The 18,805-nt window shown below is 53.4% G+C and overlaps 1 protein-coding gene across 4 annotated transcripts in view; it reads right to left on the bottom strand.

The window, feature by feature from the left end:
* Window positions 1-18,805, bottom strand: part of RGS3 (regulator of G-protein signaling 3) — a 107,198-nt gene that overhangs the window by 46,386 nt on the left and 42,007 nt on the right. For all 4 annotated transcript variants that reach the window (XM_005880911.2, XM_014528912.1, XM_014528911.1 and 1 more), the window contains 2 exons: window positions 17,112-17,155; window positions 11,694-11,816 (listed from right to left, as the gene is read on the bottom strand). In XM_005880911.2, coding sequence (XP_005880973.2) covers window positions 11,694-11,816; window positions 17,112-17,155 — 167 coding nt within the window. The remainder of the gene's footprint in view (window positions 1-11,693; window positions 11,817-17,111; window positions 17,156-18,805) is intronic.

Below are 18,805 nucleotides of genomic sequence, written 5' to 3'. Positions count from 1 at the left end.
TCCACAGCTGGTGAGAGGCCCAGCTGGCATTTGAACCCTGGCCTGCCTGCTTCTAAACCCAGGCCCCTGCCTCTACCTTCGCTGCCTCTGCTTGTTCCTGGGGCAGGGCAGAAAAGAGGTCCCAGACCACTAGACCCTCTGTCCCGTGGACCAGGTTTATGCCCCTGCCTTGTACTCTCTCCCTGCAGACAGTCCAGGGGGCGACAGAAGGACAAATCAGCAAGGACAGGGACACCAGTAAAGGGAAGGCGTGGCGCTGGAAGGCCAGCTGGCTGAGGTCAGGGCTCCGGGCAGACTAGAGGGGGACTCCTCGCCTGCTGGGCGACTCTCAGGAAGCCCAACCACATCCGGCCCCAGGAATTCCCAGGCCCTGTGCTCGCCCAGAGGCAGTGAGAGAAAACCTCACAAGGCCTGGAGCCGCCCTGCTGAAACAGCAGGAGGAAGACAGCCTGCCATCTGGGACCTTCTCCCGGGACTTGGTGGCTGTTGGCCAGTCCTTTCCCCTCTCCGGCCTCCAGAGCCTCCCCTTCTGTGTGAGGACTGATGCTCCGGGACCCTCCCACATCTAAATCCTCTGACTCTACGGCACTTCCTCACAAAGGGCCTGGCAGGAAGGGGAAGGGGGTGAGGCCCCACCCAGCTCCCGAAGGAGCCCCCTCCTCTTCCCCTCAGCTCTGATCCCATTGCTATTTTTAGAGCAGACCACGGGAGCTTCTCCGCCAGTCCTGCCGGGCTCCAACCTCCAGGTGAAATACAGCAGCCTCATTCATTCCACTCCAGCAAGAACACGCCAGGAATTTAGAGACAAGTCAGCCTCCTAGACAGCCGCTGCCCACGCGTTTAGCCGGGCCATTTCTCACTATTTCCTTTTCAGCCCAAAGGGGTGGGTGACTTACTTTTCCTAATGACAACACAGCGGAGAGAGCTGAGGAGAGCATCTCTAAGACAATCTGAGTCCCTCCCTCCTCCCAACCTGGCAAACTTCAAAAATCACTAAAGAGGAGCACTGGCCTAGAAGGTAGGGGGTTCCAGCTCTAGCACCAACCGTATGCCCTTGGCCAAGTTCTTGCCTCTCTCGGTCTTAGTTTCTACAAATCAGCTTGTTAATCAATTGATCTCTGTGGGGGTAGCTTTTCAGTTCCACATTCAAAGATTGTACGGTTCTGTCAAATTTCTACTCACTCATAAAATAAATACTGTATCCCCAATTGTGGTTTTGTGTTGAAGAGAGGTGAAGAAATTTGCCCAAAGTCACACAGTGAGTTACCAGAAAATCAGGATTGGAACCAAGATCTTCAAAATCCTAAGCTAGTTTACTCTGAGGGCAACGGGCTCGGCAAGAGGGGAAGAGAACCACAGGAACAGTTCTGATCAGGGCTTCTTTCTCTCTGAGGATATGCAGGAGTCAGCATGGAATAAGATGGAATCCATGAGCCGGAAGTGAACCTGGACAGGTTGCTTCATAAACCAAGTGGGGACCCAGGCTCTGGTCTTGCAAAGCGGAGGTGCAACAGAAAAAAGCTCGGAGCCTAGAGAGTCGGGACACCTGAGTTCTAGTCCTAGCTCTGCCACTCATTTGTCCCATGACCGTGGCCAGGCCACTTCCTGTTTGTGAGCCTGTTTCCTCATCCAGATTCTAGAACATGAGAGGTTTGAATCGTGTGACCCAATTTAATTCTACAACATCGACTAAGGGCCAGGCAGTAACAGAAAAATAAATAAGATATAGCCTCCACTGGCTTCCAAAGAGCCCACAGCCTCGCAGGTGAGCACATCTGCCTACCACACACACAGTGCTGAGAATGAACCAAATACTGTGGAAACGCAAAGGGGGAAGAAGCCATGACCTGTGATGCAAGTCTGAGAAAGGTATCTCAGGGAGGTGCCAAGCCTTGAAGGTCGGGAATTGCATCCATCAGAGACAAGACAGGCAGGCAACACCAGACAGAATACTCAGTCTAAACACGAATGTGCCTGGGGGACTTGGAGCAGGGGAAAGAGTCCAGTGTGGCCAGGGTGCGAGCACAAAGCAGGAGCACAGTACAGCCAGGGAGAACCTTGAGAACCCAGCTGAGACCCGAGCGTGATTCTGAAGACAAGGGCCTCCCACACTGGCCTTGAAGCAGGACTGTGGCGGCTCAGCCGCCCCTTCACTTTCACCTTGGATGGTACATGATTGCTGGAAAGCAGTACAAACAAAGCAATCACAAGTAGGTGTTCTGGAGTTGGGCCACCCAAGTTCCAATCCCAGCAGCCCACTAGCTGTGTGACCTTGGGCAAGGTTCTTAACTTCTCTAAGATAGCGCCTTCATATATCAACTGGTATGATGAGGGTAAAGGTGTAACAGGGGCAATGAACCCCATGAGGCTGAAATGAGGATTGAAGAGACAAATGTAGGTCAAAAGCTTGGCACTGGGCCAGATTCCCAGTATACATGCTCACCAAATTACCTAGTGTTACTGTTCTACCCTGAAACCAAAGATCTGGGGACAATTTGTGTTTTTTTGTTTTGTTTTTGTTTTTTAAATATATTTCATTTATTTTTTACAGAGAGGAAGGGAGAGGGATAGAGAGTTAGAAACATCAAGATGAGAGAGAACCATCAATCAGCTGCCTCCTGCACACCCCTCACTGGGGATGCGCCCGCAACCAAGGCACATGCCCTTGACCAGAATCGAACCTGGGACCCTTCAGTCCGCAGGCCGACGCTCTATCCACTGAGCCAAACAGTTAGGACCTGGGAACAATTTGGAGGATGCTGACCCTATTCAGAGAAAGGCTTGAGGGGAGATAAGCCCAAGACAGGGTAGATGGTCAGGTTGCGCTGTCTTTGTTAAGAGCTAGAAAAGGAATGACAAGATGGCTGAGTCCAAGGGTAAGACTCAAAGAAGGCAGTCTACCCACAGGCAGACAGGCAGCAAGGAGGTGGAGGGGAGCTGGAGAGACTGGAAAACAACTGAGCATTTTAGGGAAGAGTCTGCTTCTTTGGGGGAATATCTGAAATCCTGTCCAGTTGATTCCCAGTTACTTAGAGTTTATTTGAAACCAGTCAATTAGCAAGATCTGGGCCCAGAACCTGGAACAGTCTCTCCCAGCCCTCGACAGGGCTCGGGCCAAAGGCCTCCTTCCCAACTCTTGCCCAGTGCAACCGGCCTGAAGCTGAAGCCATCCTTTTCTGCCTTTGGCCAACGTGCCGTTGCTGCCGCATACCCCAAGGCTGTGTCTGTTGGTCCTCTGGAATGCCAGACTCAAAAGGGGAAGGGAGTCACCCCATAGCCCCAGTGCCAGGCTCCCACCCCCAGCCTGTCTTAAGGAGCTCCACCACGTCTTTTATATCAGACTTTTCAAATCTTGTGTGAAGCTATTGATCCTTTCAGCCTGGGCCACCCCTCGGGAATGTGAACTCTGGAAGTTCATTCTCCATGGTGTAGAGAATATTGTATTTCAACTCATTTGTCCTAAAGCTTAGGACAAATAAAAGCTTAAAAGGCCACAACTTCTACCTGCAGGAGAGCCCCCTCCTGCCTCTTCCTGGAGGAGATGACCGATTTCTCTCACTCTCATCCCAAAAAGACAATTTTTTTTTTTTTTACATTGGAAAGAGCAATGGATTAAGTTCAAAGGCCTTGGCTTGAGAACTAGCTCGGCCGCTTACCAGCTGTGTGACCTTAGATAAATCATTTAACATCTCTGAATCCTAGTCCCTTTCATCTGAAAGCTGGGAGGCCTCGTGGAGATGAGGCCTGGGGTCCCAGGTTACCATCTCCAAAGCCCATGCTCTCCCTGTGGGGAGCCCTCCCACACTGTGAAACTGCCTGCACCTCACTTTACACAACCCTCATGGTAACACGTGTGAAAAATGAAGACTCTGGTGGCAGAATATATTTTTAAAAATATTAAAACAAAGAATAAAAATACTAGATATAAATAATTGTCCTCGTTATTTCCAACAGGTCCCAACTCCCAAAGGGCCAAGAGACCCAGGGCCAGCAGAGTCCCGGGCGTGACTGAGAACAGAAGAGAGGAGAGTTTCAAAAAAATCCAGAGCCTGAGACACATGAAAACGGGATCAGAGGGTACAGAGGGTAGACAGGGAACTACAAGGATCACTTTGTATTCAAATCACACAGATGGCCTTTTCAACAATAAATGCTTGTGCTCCCATCCTCCCAGCTCCTAGGCCCTGAGACACCCAACCAAGACAATTGGCCCATCAGGAAAGAGAGCATTGTGTGGGCTTCTTAGGGTGATTTATGTGGAGGGAGGGGCTCGGCCGTGTTTCCCGTGATTATGACTCTCAAATGTAATTTTGATAGCTTGTTCGTCTTCCCGGATGGCTGGGGTGGATGGGGGTGCTGAAGCGCGGTGGCCACCAGTCAAATTGCACCTTCTCAAGCTCCTGGAGTCAAATGAATGATATCCTCGATTTGAGAGGCAGAGCAGCCATGGCACTCTGACCACAGTCCCTGGAAAGATGGGGTCCTTCAGGAGATGATGTCTGCTTCCCCAACAGCTGGCAGGGCCGAGGACCCTGATGTGAGCATCCACCCAACTCAGCAGCTTACTGAGACGAGCTGGGGAGGAAGCTGTGTCCCAGGGCTGGGTGCTGCATTCGGATCCTCCGTTTCCCTGTGCCCAGAACTCCTGTCCTCTGCACCTGCCTGGTGGACAGAGGGAGGTCCCAGGTCCCAGAGAGACAAGCTTGCTCTCTTCCCAGACAGGCGAATCTCCTGTGCCCCACATTCCCCTTAATGTCATTTTGTAAGGGAATCAAATGAAATCAAAGTGCAGCTGCAGAACTGTCTGTGCAGACCCAGCTGCGCAGCCTCTCAGAATTAACCCCACGGCTGAGTCCTGGCTGACAGACAGTGCATCCCTTGTCCCACTTCAGCCCCAGTCTGTTCCCTGCTGGGCGGGGGGACTGGCTTGGTCATGAGCAGATACATGCCATCCCCTGTTAGACTGCTGAGGCCACATGCCCGATCTTTCCTAGACTGGGGGGATGGGGGGTAAGTGAGAGGTAAGGGAAGAATTCTCATCTGGGCCACCCTTTTTGGGGTTCCAGGGGCTACCGCAGTGGAGCAAACTCACCAGGGCACAAGGCCCCTCTCTAAAGACATGTAAGAGGTCTTACAGGACACGACGCAGACTGTCCGGGGTATGGAGCTTCTAGCCTCTCTGACCCCTTTCCATGAAAATGAGCCTGATCTACACACCTCCCTCATGCATAAGCTATGTCACTCACACCTGCAGCCTTGGGCTGTCCTCACCCTAGGTCTGGGCAGTTAGAAAAGGGTGTGAGGGCTGCCCAACCCTGGGCTCCATGGGGGGGTGCAGCAGGCAGGGAGCAGGCTGAGCTCTAGGCACTGTCCCCTTGATAGGCCTTTCTTTAGCCCTGAGGCAGGACAGCTTCCTGTGACCTTCGGAGCTCTGCACAAAACAAACCAAATCCATTTCCAGAGGTTTGTGTTCCAGCTTCCAATCAGGCTGTTCATCATAGGATGGAGGGACAGCACAGGTAAGCCCTGGGGGCTGTGAACTTCCCACCTTTTGACTCTCTTTCTCAAAAGCCTACTGCTCCCAACTCCCAGAGACATTCCCAGAACTCAGCACTGGTCCCTGCCCAGGCCTGGCCAGGAGGGGGTCTGGGAGGAAGGCCCCATCCTCTCTTGCATCCGCTGAGAGACCAAGGCACAGTGGAGGAGCGGGGAGGGGCGAAGAACTAGGAAATTCTCTCTACTCATTCCAGAGCCTCTACCACATCCCCACCTCCCCAGCCACCATCAAGGACAGGCCCCCACCACCCCTAACCTGGAGGTCTAAGGGGACCCCTAACTGATCACCTCAGAGCCAGTTGGGCCCCTCCTGAGACTGATCTTCTAGAAATGTGCCTGAAACTCTATGACCCTCTTTCTCAAAAGCCTTCACTGGCTACCCCTGTATCTATTACAAAATCAATAAAATATTAACAATCACAGCCCTGTGCAATATGGCCCCCACCCGCCTTATCTGCCTCTTCACTGAGCTCCAGCCACAGGGGCCTGGCCCCGTTCCTCCTGAACACCAAGCTTCCCATCTCAGGTCCTCTCCCCAGCCTGTCCCATATGCCTGGGACACTCTTTCCAAAGTCCTTGAGTGGCTAAGTCCATTTTCTGGCCTGCAGGTCTCAGCTTAAGAGTTATGATCACCCCTGCCACACACTACACACACACACACGCACACACACAATCTAAATAATATTCTCTCTTACAGGAATCTGTTCTTTTACTTCCTAGATTATCACAGTTTGTAATCACATGAGTGTGTGTGTGTGTGTGTGTGTGTGTGCACTCATGTTCATTTATTTAATGTGACTCCCCTACTAGGACTGAAATCTTGATAAGAGCAGAGACCATGTCCATCTCATTCTCCACAGTATCCCCAGGTCCTAGCACAGAGCCTGGTATAAAGTAGATGGCCCCCAAAATATCTGTTGAATGAAGGAATGAATGAGTGAGTACAGATGAATGAATGGGTGACGATGTCTTTGGCAGTGGAGGGTCATGGCATTGTTCTCCACTGGGGCTGACCTCCCAACCTCTCCTGCTGCCCCCAAGGCAGGCGCTGGAACCATCAGAAGCCCAGATGCTATTTCACCTCCTTCTTCCTTGTAGGAAATAAGTTTCTGAGTCTTCTCCTTCAGGACTTTCTGATGCCAGTCTGCAGGTGCCCTGAGGGCCTCTCACACCACTGCAGTCCTTCTGATGCCAGTCCACACACACCTGTGGGGCTGCTCCCTCCAGATGACCCTAGGCCCACCATCTTGGTCCTCAGTTTTGGGTCCAGTTGAGGTGAGGTTACTGTGTGGTAGGGGATGCCCAAGAAAGGGTTAAGTTGCCAGAAGCAGAGTCCGGCCTTTGGGTTTGCTCAGCCAATCAGAGTCTGTCCTGATGAGGTAAAGCTTCTATCCTGGGTGGCATTGGTTGAGTTGGCCAGCCCCATCTCCTGCTGGAGGGAGCCGTAAGGGTGGAGTTTCTGTGGAACCAGACAGAACTGGAATTAGCTTGCTGTCTACTCAGGCCTGGGCTGCCCCTGCTCCTTTCTACGGCGCTGAGACAGATCCTGGCCTCTCCAGGGCCCTTGGAATTAGCTTGCTGTCTACTCAGGCCTGGGCTGCCCGACTCCAGAACCTGCCCCTGCTCCTTTCTACGGTGCTGAGACAGATCCTGGCATCTCCAGGGCCCCGTCTAGCTGCCCAGTAGAGATGACAAGGTGGCACACCTCAGCACCACATCTGGGAAAAGTCTCACAGCCAGAACAGACCCAGGAGGCCTCAGTTTCCCTGCCTGAGCCCTGGAATACAGCAGTTGGTACAGGAAGTGACATGGAGCAGTCGTCACAGGCGCTCAGAACAGCAGCATTCAGCTTCAATAAACAAGGCCACTAGAGGAATCTTCCTATATAGACATGACTTGATTAATCATCATAATTCACAGAGTTCTTCTTGTGCGCCGCTTTGCTAAGCACATGGCATGAGCCTAATCCTCACAAGAACCCTATTAATCCATCTACTTTGCTGATTAAAAAAAAACTGAGTCTCAGAGTGGCTCAGTGTCTCGCCTGAGGCCGCAGAGTGGGAAAGTTTGTATCTCCCTTATCGCTTGCTATGCTATTTTTGAATGACCTGTTGGCATATCTGTGCCCACCGCTGGACTGTGATCTCGCAAGGAAAGAGCGTGACAGATTCATCCATGCATTGCCACCATCATGCCCAGGGCGTGCCCTGGGAACAGAGTAGAACAGGCTGTACCGCACCCCCTTCTCATCCCTGATGGCTCAGTCAAAAGCCTACCCTCCTCAGAGGATTCCCAGTGCCCAGCCCAAAGCTGTACACGTGGTGGGCTCAGTGGTGGTTCACGGAACGGATGACAAATGTGCAGCCATGACCCCACTAGACGGCTCTTAGGATCCACCAGGCACCGCCTTTAATAGTCAGATTGCCACTCTGGTCCCTGTCACGGCTGTCTAATTCAGCGGTTCTCAACCTGTGGGTCGAGACCCCTTTGGGGTTCGAAGGACCCTTTCACAGGGGTCGCCTAAGACCATCGGAAAACGCATATATAATTACATATTGTTTTTGTGATGAATCACCATGCTTTAATTATGTTCAATTTCTAACAATGAAATTGGGGGTCACCACAACATGAGGAACTGTATTAAAGGGTCGCGGAATTAGGAAGGTTGAGAACCACTGGTCTAATTAAAGGAAAATTCCATAGGACAGGAATCAGGTCTTGTACATCTCCATGACCCCAAAGGACCTAAACAAGCGTCTGGCACAGAGCAGGCAATTATTATGTATATTTGATTGAATAACCAAAGTCATGTGTCTCTGTCTGCCCTACTTACTAGCTTAGAACCTCAGTGGCCATGGGGAAGACCACCTCTGAGTTCTTCTAGATGAGATGCATGGCAGCATGCCCTGCGCAGGGAGTTCAGTAAAAGGTATCCCAGGCGGAAGAAGAAAGGTAGGTTCCCTCTAGGGATAGATAATGAAGCGAGAGAGGGGACAGATCACGAGGAAGAAGGGAGTGGTGAGCAGAAGACAGAGGCTGGGAGGGTGGGGGGAGTGAGCCATGTATTTCTACGGAAAGATGGAGAGCACGCAGGCCAGCCCCAGCAGCCTCCTACCTACTGTGGTCAGCTAATAGTGAGCAAGAAAAAGGCAGTGGATTCCCCAGAGGAGAAATGCAGTCCACCTGCTGCCGGCCTCATTGTGTCCACCCTGCCACAGCTGGAACCCCCACCCTGCAACCCCACAGGCCACAGGCACCTCAAAGACAGCACCGCAAGCCTGTGCCTGCCCCTTCCCACCTCCAAGAGAGAAACAGACCTGGCCCCTAAGACAGCAGATTTCACAGGCAGTCAAGTAATGCCACATCTTTAGGGTATAATTCCCGACTGGAGACCGGATGACCCCAGGTCCTCAGCTCTCGTGAGTGACCAGAATCGCAAAGCTTGAAGAGCTGGAAAGAGCCACCAGACCAATGCACAGATGGAACCCCGGAGGAGGACACACCGCAGGCAGTGCCTCTCTACCCTCCTTTGACTCCATCTTGCTCCAATTCCCTCCGTCCTTCCCAACGATTCACATTCAGGGCACATTGCATTTATTATGTTTTGCGAAATGGGGAAAGCTTTGCATTCTCTGAAATGTTTGAAGAATCTCCATTCAAAGGTGTCAGCAAACACTGGTGAAAGGAATGAGGTTGAGAAGGGGCAGCATAGGAGTGTAGGGAGTTGCCTTGATAACCCCTCTTTCCCCAGAGAGGCATTTGAGTTGGGGGGGGGGGGCGCGGGAGGAGGGTGGTGACTTGGGCAGTGCCTTCCATTATGCAGCAGAAGGCGGAGCACTCCAGAAAGAACAAAGAAAAGACATGAAGAAAGGCGTGCTGCTCAGTCAGGACAAGTTGGTCAAGCAGGACTCTGCTTAAAAAGCAAGAAGTCAATGTCTGAGCCCTGCTTGGCCTTCCCTCTTCTCTCTCCCCTGGAGAACAGCAACCCTCATGGAAAGGCTGTGGCCCAGCCCTTGGCAAGGAGTTCACAGTCACCTGCGGCTGCCAGGACCTGATGGAGCTGAGCACAGGGAGGCAGCCATCTGGGCCGAGTAATTTAAGGTTCCTAAAGCCCTGCCACAACTATATGGGGCTGGAGAAAATCATATTGACCAAACTTTCCTCAGGGAGCACTCACAGGAGAAGTAAGTTGCTAAGACTCTTTAGTGTGTTGGTGGGAGTGGGTAAAGTTGGGCAGCAAGACCCCCAAGGGGCCCGTCGAATAAGATGATTACACAAGTGTCTCCTAAGGAGGGTGGGCCAAGTGGGGTGTGCAAGGCTGGGGTGGGCCCAGGTCTCAGGGGAAGAGGCAGTTCTGAGACTATCTCAGCGGTTGGCCTCTCCTTCTTTACCTTTCTCCTGCCCAGCATACAACTTGTCCATCAGACACACATTTAAGGAGTTTTGATTTGAAGAGGCGACCAACTGTTGCCTGCCCAGGATGCTCATATATCTTGGTGTGGCCCAGAAGCCGGGCCCCAAAGCCCGGGGCCTTTCCAGGCTCAGTCAGCCAAGCCCGCAACCCTGCAGGGACCAGAGTGTGTCTCAGAAACGCAAGCTACTTTAGTCTCGACCCTCCCCAAGGTACTGAGAGGCTGTTGCGAACACACTCCAAGCCCAGGAACTCTGAAGCTGGGCAGAAAGAACTCTTTCTCCTGAACCAGAAGGAGTTAAGCCCAAGACATAGAAACCTGGAGGACATGAGTTCGGCCATGCAACACCCCAGGGGCTGCCCCAGTGAATAGGGAGTGGCCTGGCTTCTGACTATAACCAACCCGGGATCAAGAGCTCAAGGCAGCCGGCAGCCTCCAACCTCCAGCCTCCAGCCTCCAGCCTCCATGGGTCTCTATTCAGTAAGAATCTGACTGTGGGAACCAGCCAGCCAGTACGCAACAGGCAGCCCTGACGGAGGCGGGGGCAGTGCACTGCCCACGGCTACTGAGTGCCTACTGCATACCAAGCACTGTGCTATGAACTGTACATGCAACATCTCCTTTAATTCTCACAACAACCCTTTGAGGGAGGATAGCAAAGCTCTAAGTTAGTATAGTGACTTGCTCAAGGCCACACCACCAGTCAGCAGCAGGTTGCCACACCAAAGTCCATGCTCTTCCCACAGTCCTCCCTCATCAAAGTTATCCTGGCCCCCGGCTGGTGTGAAACAAGATAGCTGTCAGGTCTCAGATTGTGCACCACTGCCCAGACACCTCTCCCCCACCTTCTGCCCTCAGCAGACGCCACTGCCCCCACCATATGCCTGCTGCCCAGGGCACGATGGGCTTAACCGCATCAGGAAGAAACAACAAGGCCAGGGAGTTTACAGACAGCTACCCTCCATTATCCTCTTCTCCCCCGTCCAGCAGACCAACCACCTTGGCTCCTGCGGCCAACCAGACCAAATCCCCAAACGGCCAACCCTTCAGCAAGAGAAGTACCTGACGACTCACACATGGGGAAATACAGCCGTGCCTTGTGGCTGGCCCCCGGGGGACAAAGGTCAGCTCCCATCCTATCCCCTCCATAGGCACGGGGCCAGCTGAGGGGCCTGCTCCAGGGCAGCCTCAGATGGCGGTCTCTCATCTCCCCTGATGCTCCAGTTGGCTGCCCCCACCCCCTGCCAACCCCTCCAGCAAACTCCACTTGGCTCCAGTGGGCTGTGACCTGCTCAAATTAGAGCAGCGTCTGCCGCGAACATCCCCTCCCAAGTATGTCTGCCTTGGGCCAGCGTTAAACACCAGTGTGCTGCCCCTGGCACAGCTCGCCAACGGCAGAGAGGCGCCACATGCCCGGCAGCAGCAGGGAGGCCAGTCCAAATTAGACCTTGCCATGGGCAGACCCAAGAACAGAGCCGAGAATTGATGGGTCATGCTCAGTTTGGCTCTGTCACTCTACCCGAGCAATATGAAACCCACTCGGTAGCCCCACTGAGGGGCCCAGGGGCAGAGGCGTTCAGGCACAGGCCTCCCTGCCAGGAGCTCGTTGTCCAGATCCAAGTCCTGAGCTGAGACGGGTCCCAAGCTCGATTCGGAGGCTCCAGGGTCCAGGCCCCTGAGGGGAAGCCGGGCAGCCGGGGCTGCAGCCCCTGGCGACACCCTTACCTTGCTCTGTGGGGGCGAGGCCGCCAGCTGTTGCTGCTTCGCGATGTTCTCTGACAGGCACCAGCACACTCTCTTCTTCTGCTCCTGCGAGTGCGCCTCCAAAGTGAATAAGCACTCTGCCTTCTGACGTCAGGGAAAACAGAGAGAGGGACGGTCAGGGCTGCTCCCAGGTTCTGGGGGCTCCCAGGCCCGAGCCCATCCCTGGGCTCCAGAGGGCGAGGCTGCAGCAGGGAGGGGAGTGCCCACTAAAAGCCACAAATGCACACGAATCCCCGGTGGCATCGAGGCAACCGGAGGAGCAGGGAAGCTGGTTCGGGGGCCAGCTGGCGAGCCTTGTGCCCACAGGTTGGGGGAAGGGAGGGAGGCAGTGGTTCCCAGCACAGTGGAGGCCTATGGAGAGCCACAGAACAGAAATGGTGAGGTCACCCCCGGGGACAGGCAGCACAAAGCAGCAGCTGGGAGAGCGTGTGGGGAACCCAGAGGGCCAAGGTCTTTGCCTTCTGATGCTCTGTGGAGCCAGGACCCCCCTCCTCCAGCGCACAGGACCCCCTCTCCCACCCAGGGCACACTCATCTAGTCACCAAGCCAAGGTTAGATGGGTGATTGGATGGCACACCAACAGAAGCCTTTGGCAAGTCTTCAGTAGGCGCCGTCATGTGGCCTCTAGCCCCACTACTGCCTGGCCTATGAGCTGGGTCTGATCCATGACTGCTCAGCTCCCCTGAGTGCAACAGCAGTCTCTGGCTCTGCTGTCATGTAAATCCCGCTTTGCTATTTAACCTCGTTAAGTGCTGCAGTCTCATCTCCCCAACCGGACTAGACACTCCTTCTTGGAAGGCCTTTCTCATCTGGACCTAGCACCGTGCTTGGCAAGCAATGCTTCGGTAAGCTCTGGCTCCCCGGAGGGACTTCCGGGAGGAGGTCAAAGCCAGGGCAGCCCGGCCTGAGCACCAGCGAGCTGCTGAGACCCAGGGAGTGAGCCCTGGGCAGTCAGAATGTGCCGGGCGGGAGGGGCGGTACAGCACGCCCAGCGCTCTCATCCACTGCAGCACACTCCGGTCAGGGGATTAGGAGCTTTCTGACTCCGCTGGAATTTGATTATAACCTCCCAGGGCTGCGATGAGATGAACTCAGCCAGGGAGCTAAGAGCACACGCTGGACGGCTTGAAACAGAGAAGACGGTGTTTGTATGCAGTCCTTCCTTGCTGTGCAGTGGAACAGGCCTGGTCTGAATGCCAGCTCTGCCACTTCCTAGCTGCTGACCTCAGGAAAGTCTGTAAAATGGAAACGATCACGCTATCGCCCACGTTTCAGGGCTATTGGGAGGCAAGTGAAGAGGGTCATCTCAGGCCTCAATAAACAGCAGATATTGCTGTTGTCAATCACTCCTTCATTTAATACATATTTGTTGAGCGCTTGCTGAGTGTCGGATTGTACTAGGCCCTGGGGGTAAAGGAGAAAATGGAGAAATAGAGCTCCTGCCCTGAGGTTCGGGGCAGACAATAAACGAATAAACAATATATTTACAAATTGTGAAAAGGCCACAAAGGGAGAGGGCCTACTTGAGCCGGTGGCCAGAGGCGGCCTCTCTGAAGGGGCAGCCCTCCAGCGAGGCTGGGACAATAAGGAGCCAGCAAAGAAAGTGCTTGGGAGAAACTGTTCTAAGCAGAAGGAACAGCAAATGCAAAGGCTCTGAGCTGGGTGGTTACGGCATCCTCTAACAGCATTTAGGAACATTTTCCACCTTGCCATCCAACGCAGCCCTCGGGGGTGCCACCCTTCAGGGTGAGGACACCTCCCATGTTAAGTGTTCTCTGGGTGTAGCAATTACTCTCCAGCTCAAAAGTGCTCAGAAGCTGATCTTCCTAAAAGCATCAGAGGAGAAAGAGAAGAAAGCCCTGCCCCCCAGGGTTTCTGGGAACTGGGTGGTTGGGTGAGGCAATCCTATCACTTAACCACAGGTTTCCTCCACTTCCCAGAACCCCCAGCCCACTACAGGGTAGGACACACCCAGCAAAAGACCCCAAGATGCCCCATGGAGAAGTCAGGTGGAGCGGGAGACAACCAGCAGGCCGTCTGCGCCCAGTCTCACTGTGTTCCCCTGCGAGGGGAGGGGTGAGGCAGGGAAAAGGCCATCACTCCACAAAGCTGGCCCTGGCAGGAGCCCCCTGGGTTCTGCCTCTACCTTGCTGTTTGGATTTCAGCAAATCCTTTAATCTCCCTGAGTCTCTTTCAGCTCTGAAGCAGAAATTCTGCCATGATAATAATTCCTTTTATCTCATTACCAGTTTTAAAAAGCACTTTGCCATCCACGATCTCAAGAAAAGCTTCTACTCTTCAGGCCCTAAATCTAGGCCCGGCCCGGTGGCTAGTGGTCTTAGACGGGTACACGTTATTAGGAAGCCCTTGCTCCCCAGGCTCCTCTTGAGGTGCTGCCTAGAGCTCTGAGGCCGGACTGGCCAAGGGTGACAGCACGGAGCCAGGGAGGCTGAATGGCCATCTGCCTAAGTCTGTCTAAAGCGGGGACCCCAGTGCTGCCCTGGCTGCCCCTGCGGGATGTGAACCTGTTGCTCTTAATCCATTGTGCGATCTAACCCATCAGCTGCAAGCTGATACACACACTGCCCTCAGTACCAGGCTCCAGGGTCAAGGGTGTAAGCTACCCTGCAGGCATTCTCACATAACTCATTCACAGAGGGGCCTCTAGACTTCAGGGAGCTTAGCCAAGCAGCACCGGGCCCAGCCCTCTCCATTCGAACATGAGCATCCCCAAGCCATCCAGAAACCCAGCTCCTCTTGGCCTCTTTAAAAGCCCCGTCTTGCCTCACCGCCTTGTTCCTAAATTATTATCTTTGTAAAAACGAAAACCTCTTCTTCTCCAATTTACGTTTGTTCACTTGCTTTGACAAACGTTCTCTCTTTTAATTCAGTTCCCCCAATGACCCTGTCACCTAGGGAGGCAGGGAAGGCACTGCTGCTACCATTTTTTCAGATGAGAAAACAGAGGCTCACAGAGGTCACGTTGGCAGCTCCAGGAGATCTCAGGAGAGGAGGCGTTCAAAGTCTGTCTCCCGCCTCCCCCAGAGCCTGTGACTTTGCCACATTTGTATAACTGCGTATGTACATTAATTACAAAGAATGTGAGATATTCCTCTTAACTTTCCTTTTTCAAAGGTCAGTGACTCTAATGGAGAGGAAATGAATATAAAAAGCTCTCCTCCTGTTATGAAGCTGACAAAATAACAGCGACCATTTATTGAGCACTCACTGTGTGCCGGGCTCTGAGCTAAGTGCCTTGGACACCGTATCTTAATGCATCTCATTTAATCACTGCAAAAACCTTGCAAAGTAGGCCTCATCGGCCTTGTTTCAGAGATGAGTATGTAACTTGCCCAGACCACTCAGGTAGGAAAGGGAAGAGCCAAGATTCAAATCCAGGTCTTCTTTACCCCAAGTGCAGACTGAAATTAATGGAGCCAGTATCAGATGCCACGTTGGTCCCGAGCCAACGTGCACTTTGACCCAATGCCCCAGATGCTCTGAAGCCAGTAGTGGGCTGCATCTGTTCCATGGGTTTGCAAGTGCTGAGAGACATTTGTCCAGGGGGATAGAGACCCCAGAGCCAACGACTGCTGAGGGGAAACCCACCCAGGACCTGCTGCTGGGGCACAGTCAGAGCAGCTGCCACGCAGGCAATTGGGGCTTCCTCAGGGCAGTGGAAAACCCTCTCCAAATCCTGACCCGCTGGCCCTGGTTTCTTCTCTGGGTACCACATGCCTGTTAGGCAATGGAACGAAACCGTTTGTCACAAGTTCCAACTAAGATGTGAGTTCTGGGTTCTCCGTGGGGTCCAGAACCACCGTGTCAGGCCTGTCCCAAGGAACAGAGCAAGCAGCCCTCTCTCGTCTTCCTTCATCACGGACATGCCTCTCACATGCAGCAGCCCATTAAGAGAAAAGAGAGGCTTCTGGCTGGTGGTGAGCTTCCATACCCAGCCCCGTGGGGTCAGATCACCTGGCACTTTACTGAAATACAAGGCCCCAGATCAATATCCCTTCATCAGTCTTTGGAGCCTAGGAGGTCACAGCTCCCAGGAAACGAATGAGCAGAAGTACTTTTCTCTGGGAAAAACAAACCCAGCTTGGCAGGAAGCCCTCTTGGCATTAAAGAACGTGGAGCTTCATTTCAGGCCCTGCCGGAGGGAATGGGGATCCAGAGGGGTGGGCATGGAGGGGCCGATGCTCTGGCTCTTCCCAGCCTGGCTCGCAGCTTCTAAGCTGCTCACTGTGCTCTGCAGAACTGAACACCAGCTACCTCTGCAGTGCCTCTGCCAGCTACTCTCAGGGCCTGGTGGATGTGCTGACACAGGGGAGGATGTCCACTGCCTTCTGGCCCTCGGGTTGCCATTCTAGGCAGCCGGCATCCCCAGCTCAGTTCTGACGATGTGCACTGTCCTTTGCAACTCTCCGCTCTCCCCTGAAGCTAACATCAAAACGTCTTCTCCCCAGAGGCCTGCACCTCTTACCTTAGCCAGGAACTGAAGGAATGATTTTCAATCACAAATGACACACACTCCTTCTCAAAAGGGCGGCCTCCTCTAGGCCAGCCGGAGTAGACCAGGCCCCACCCACAGGGTGAGGCCAGTGTAGACTTTCCCAGGTTCCCAGGACTGTTGGGCGGGACAGACTTAAGCAGAAGCAGAGGGCAGGTATGGGTCTAATGAACCCTTGCTTGGGACAGAGAGCGCCCCCGCTCATATTAGCAGAGACACAGGTTGCAAATAAAAAATTCGCTGAAAATGGAAAAGAATTTGATGGCTCAGTCGTAGCTCTCAGTTTTTTTCACCACCAAGAACCTCTGATGAAAGCCCTGGTTTGGTGATAAATTTTATCTCCCAAACCATATTAAGCAATAAGCTGTTTGACCAATTTTGCTCAGCAAAGGCCTACCAGGGCCCATCTGAGCTTCTGTTCAGACTGAGATAACCAGGACTACCAGTCACACTGAGCCCGAAACACAGACACGTGATGTGTTCTTTAACCTGTATTGTCTGGCTCAGGTAAAGGTACAGTGACCTCTGGGCCATTTCAGACACTGACAAGACCCTTAGGAGAGGCTCCCAAATAAATCGGGTGATGGGCAGCTGTCACTGTGACCCCTGCAGGTGCTGGAGACCTGGGGGTCCTGAGCAGGAGGTCAGCGTCCTCTGCTCTTCTACACGAAGGTCAGAGACACAGGGGCAGGGCCGGCTGTTGCCTGTCATAACGAGCAGGAAACCGGCATGCCAGACCTGCCCAGGACCACTCACCCGAGGTGGGATGGAGGCGGCATCAGAACCCTGCCCTAGAACCTATCCCAGCAGCTCCTCTCAAGCACCAGGTCACGGATCTCTCCTCAAAGGCAGAGAGAAGGACTCACCTCTGCCAGATAGAGCACGCAGAATTTCAGGTCTTCCGAGGGACCTTTGGGAACAAACAGTAAGGCTTGCATTAGAATTGGCTACTGTCTCAGCAGTTTGCTCAAGCACGGTCTCACCCAGAGGGCTGTGTGGTGCTTCCTGGAGAGAAAGGAGCAGGCCCGGGAGACAGGGAAGTCTCTGGGGCAAATGCCACTTAGTGACTAGCAGGTTGGGACACAGCTGGAAGGCCTCTGCCTGCAGGTCAGCCTGACTGGAGGAACGCTGGGATTGCACCCCCACGAGGCAGCCAGGAGCCCGCTTTGGGCATCAAACAGCCAGGTTCAGGGAGCTCTCATCCATCCCAGGAGGCCGCTCCCTTCCATACCGCTGGGAGGGAGGGAGCCCTGATAAGAAATCTGTCGTGTTTAAGGACCCCATCATTTCCAAGCTTCTGCCAGCTCTTTGTGTTGCTGAGGGTGGGAACAAAGGGAGCTGGTTTCTTTTGTTTAAAACACACTGGGATGTTTCCTTGGCTTTCCAGAGCAGACCTTAGTGCCAAGGGAGAAACAAAGAGGTCTAAGTAAGAAAATAACAGAAATTTGGGTTTAGAAGCTAGCACTGAGAGAAGAGAAGGCTCTATGTAGCAGGGAGGGGAAAGCCCAGGATTTGGGAGCCTCAGGGACACAGGAGGCCGAGGTTGGGGGAATGCAGCCTAGGACACGTTCCCGATGATGAGGGACAGCTGACGATTGCCTTGACCACATTTCTGTGCTGTGACACCCCACCACCGCCCTCCTGCATGACCCCAACCCTTCACTAAAGTCAACTCCGCCTCATGGCCTTGTGCTGGCAGCCCTTGGAGGGAAAGACAGAATGGGGGCAGCACTCAGCATGGCTCAGAGCCTCCTAAAAGGATGATGAGCCTCCAGAGCCAAGGGTGCCAGCAAGGAGCTGCAGCTGTGGGAAAGCAGGCTGCAAGGTGGCTGACCCAGGAGGGACCACAGCCCCACCAGAAACCCTTCTGAACCTTAGACCAGTGGTTCTCAACCTTCCTAATGCCGCGACCCTTTAATACAGTTCCTCATGTTGTGGTGACCCCCAATTTCATTGTTACAAATTGAACATAATTAAAGCATAGTGATTAATCACAAAAACAATATGTAATTATATATGTGTTTTCCGATGGTCTTAGGCAACCCCTGTGAAAGGGTCATTCGACCCCAAAGGGGTCACGACCCACAGGTTGAGAACCGCTGCCTTCGACTGAGCTCTGGACTCTCCAGAGTGTGGACATGGGGTGAGCGTAAAGGAAAAGGACAGGGGCATTTGGGTTTCTACGCTCCAAATGCTTTTGCCATGCTGAAATGTAGCAAGGAGTCATTTGGTTCCTGGGTGGGCCTTGCTTCCCACTAATGAATGTGTGGGTCCGTTAGGAGGATCCCCAGTCAGGGTCTGTGTAGGGCCCAGCGGGGCTTTCCCACCCAGGTCTGACCCTGCAGTCATTTCCCAAAGTTCTCTCAGGCCTGGACTGGGATCCCAAACTCGGCCATTCACCAAGGCCTGTCCACCCTGCGAGACAAGCCAAGAGGGTTCTTGTCTCCATTTTCCAGATGCAGAAACTGAGGCCCGGGGAGGGAACACGACTTGTACACGGCATACAGTCAGAAAGTGAGAGCTGAGATCTGAACCCAGGACTCCCTGCCTCCCAAGCCTG

The sequence above is a fragment of the Myotis brandtii genome, unplaced genomic scaffold (genome assembly GCF_000412655.1).
Source record: "Myotis brandtii unplaced genomic scaffold, ASM41265v1 scaffold658, whole genome shotgun sequence".
Lineage (NCBI taxonomy): Eukaryota > Metazoa > Chordata > Mammalia > Chiroptera > Vespertilionidae > Myotis > Myotis brandtii.
This window is presented reverse-complemented; position numbering and strand designations above follow the sequence as displayed.